At 55.5% G+C, this 2,883-nt stretch overlaps 1 protein-coding gene across 1 annotated transcript in view; it reads left to right on the top strand.

Moving 5' to 3' along the window:
• Positions 1–536: 536 nt before the first annotated feature.
• The window catches only part of GPAA1 (glycosylphosphatidylinositol anchor attachment 1), an 18,756-nt gene continuing 16,409 nt past the window's right edge, over positions 537–2,883 (top strand). The window contains exons 1-3 of the mRNA XM_018571156.1: positions 537–646; positions 966–1,113; positions 1,367–1,468. Of these exons, the coding sequence (XP_018426658.1) occupies positions 566–646; positions 966–1,113; positions 1,367–1,468 (331 nt within the window). The 5' untranslated portion in view covers positions 537–565. The remainder of the gene's footprint in view (positions 647–965; positions 1,114–1,366; positions 1,469–2,883) is intronic.

Here is a 2,883-nt window from a genome sequence, read left to right as displayed (position 1 = left end):
TCCTCAGTCTCCCCTCCCCCCAGTGATCAGACTGCTGCAGGTAGGAGGAATCATTTCCTCCTTCCTCTGTCTTCCCTCCCCCAGTGATTAGTCTGCTGCAGGCAGGAGGAAGCATTTCCTCAGTCTCCCCTCCCCCAGTGATAAGACTGCTGCAGGCAAGTATCCAGTCACAGGGTGAGAGGATGCAGAAGGGGCTGGTCTGTGTCAGACATTTGTGAACACAGCCACCGGGATTGATATGATTGTGTCATCTCTGAGTCGGCATCTCAGTCCAGGAAGTAGATGGTGACCCCCTGGATGATGCCTGAACAAAGATGGTGCCGTCCTTCTGGAGAGGAAAGCAGATGAGGGCATTGCCAGGGGGGAGCATTGTAATCACTTTGATACCCGGAAGTGTTAGACTGACACATTACTCTGAAGTTGGATCCTCATCCTCATTGGTTGCAGGTCCACCTTAGGAATGTTGTTATTCTTGCATACCGTTGCCTTGTCGTGTCGTTGGTGACGGTCATGTGTCTTGTTTTTGTGTCTCAGAGGGTCTCCCGTGGCCTGGCTGGAGAGGACGATGCGAGGGATCGGCCTGGAGGTCCACACGCAGAGCTTTGTCCGAGATCTGCCCTTCCCCGACGAGGCCACCGAGAGATTTGTACGTATAGCAGACTCTGTGCTCTGACATCGGGGGGTGACTGGTCTTGTCTCCGCCCCCTCCTATAATAAAGACCAGTGACTGCTGCTCTCTCTGTCCTTGTGCAAGGTGACTGGTCTTGTCTCCGCCCCCTCCTGTAATAAAGACTGCTCACTGCTGCTCTCTCCCTGTGCAGGGTGACTGGTCTTGTCTCCGCCCCCTCCTGTAATGAAGACCGCCCACTGCTGCTCTCTCTCCCTGTGCAGGGTGACTGGTCACAGGAGGTCGGTCCATGCTTGTTGGTGATTGGTGCTGATCTGCTCTCCTCTCTTTGTTGCAGATGGTGAAGGGAACCAATGTGTACGGCATCCTGCGGGCCCCTCGTGCCGCCAGCACGGAGTCCCTGGTGCTGAGTGTTCCCTGCAGCGAGGGGCAGAATAACAACCAGGCCGTGGGGCTCCTCCTGTCCCTGGCGTCTTACTTCAGAGGTAAGCCTTGTGTGACCAGCAGAGGGCGCTCTTCTGTCTGAGGCCTTACAGTGAGGATCAGTGTCCCCTCCCCCAGGGGTTACAGTGTCGGGGTTACAGGGAGGGTCAGTGTTGGGGTTACAGGGAGGGTCGGTGTTGGGGTTACAGGGAGGGTCAGTGTTGGGGTTACAGGGAGGGTCGGTGTTGGGGTTACAGGGAGGGTCAGTGTTGGGGTCCTAATTATGGAATCATTCCCCCCGTTGTGTCTCTGCAGGGCAGATCTACTGGGCCAAGGACATCATCTTCCTGGTGAATGAACATGACCTGATCGGGATGGAGGCGTGGCTGGAGGGTTACCATGACGTCAATGTTACAGGTGGGGGATGGGCTCCAGAAGCCATTACACCGGATCAGACATCGTATTCTTTGTGTGTGATTATATTGTAATTATAATGGAAGCCGTACCGATCAATCACACCGCTCAGTCCAATAATATCCACTTCCCTTGTCTTCCTGCTGCCAGTGAGCACATCTCCAGCAGTCACTGGGTGTAATGGGCGGCAGTAGGAACTTAACAACGCTCTATGCTTGTTCAGACACTTCCTGTTACAGGGTGACAATGCTCAGTCCCTGTCTCCCACTTGTGCTCTTGCGTTGTCACCCTGTCACATGGGCTTCTGCTGAAGACTACAAGTGGCAATCTCAGCACCCAGTACGCAGACATGGTCCACTGTTGTCACCATCAGGGAACCTGCCCCGAGAAATGCCGTGCAGCCCTCAGGGAAGTGCATGCAGACAGGAAGTGGTTGCAAGAGATCAGCAGCACTCGGATAGAATAAGGCCTCATTCACACTGGAATCGGCCGGCACGTACACCTCCGTGGCAGCTCCCGGGAAGGACAGGCGCTGCGTGTGATTAGTACGCAGTCCCCGGACTACGCGGCTTACACCGCCCTACGCTGACGCACCCTGCACGTCCGTAGGGGTGCGAGTGAGCGTACTCGTACTCTTGACAGGATGGCTCCTGTCTGCGTCCGAGCAAGGAAACGTGCACCCCTACGGATGTGCAGGGTGCGTCAGCGAAGGGGGGGGGGGGTGCGTAGGGCGGCGTATGGCCGCGTATTCCCATAGAGAAGGACAGGGACTGCGTAATAATCACACGCAGCACCTGTCCTTCCCGGCAGCTGCCACGGAGGTGTACGTGCCGGCCGATTCCAGTGTGAATGAGGCCTAAAGGACGAAAAAGGTGAACATGAGGATTTTATTGAACAACAAAATGCCGTTTATGACGCACGGAGCGCACTGGATGTCACCCGCGTCAGGCTTACATCTACTTCAATGGGATTGTCTCCATGTTAAAGGAGAACTATGGGGTCAGGGCTTTTCCCCATAGTTCTCCTAAGGCCCCGTTCCCACTGCACGATATGCAAATCGCGCGTTTGTCGCGGTCAAGCTTGCATTGAGCAAGCTTGAATCGCGGCTAAATCCGCTCCAAAAAGGGTCCTGCTGTAGCGACACACGACCCGCGACAGCAGGACCCTTTGCCACCATTGGATTGCATTGGAGCACGATATCGCGCGGTAATTTGCCGCGATATCGCGGGAATTACCGCGCGATAAATCGCTCAATGTGAACGGGGTCTAAGGGTAACGGGAGGACACAAACTAGCGTCCTCCCGTCACCCTAGGCTCAGTATATAGGGAGCTACAGCTCATTATATACTGAGGCGCCGCAGGTGAAGCGGATGCCGACAATTGTGCCGGGATCCGCCCAGCTGCGTGACTGACAGCTG

This window comes from Nanorana parkeri, unplaced genomic scaffold, assembly GCF_000935625.1.
Source record: "Nanorana parkeri isolate BGI_ZX_2015 unplaced genomic scaffold, ASM93562v1 scaffold1688, whole genome shotgun sequence".
Classification (NCBI taxonomy): Eukaryota; Metazoa; Chordata; class Amphibia; order Anura; family Dicroglossidae; genus Nanorana; species Nanorana parkeri.
Note: the sequence above shows the minus strand (reverse complement) of the source record. Positions and strands in the feature narration are given on the sequence as shown.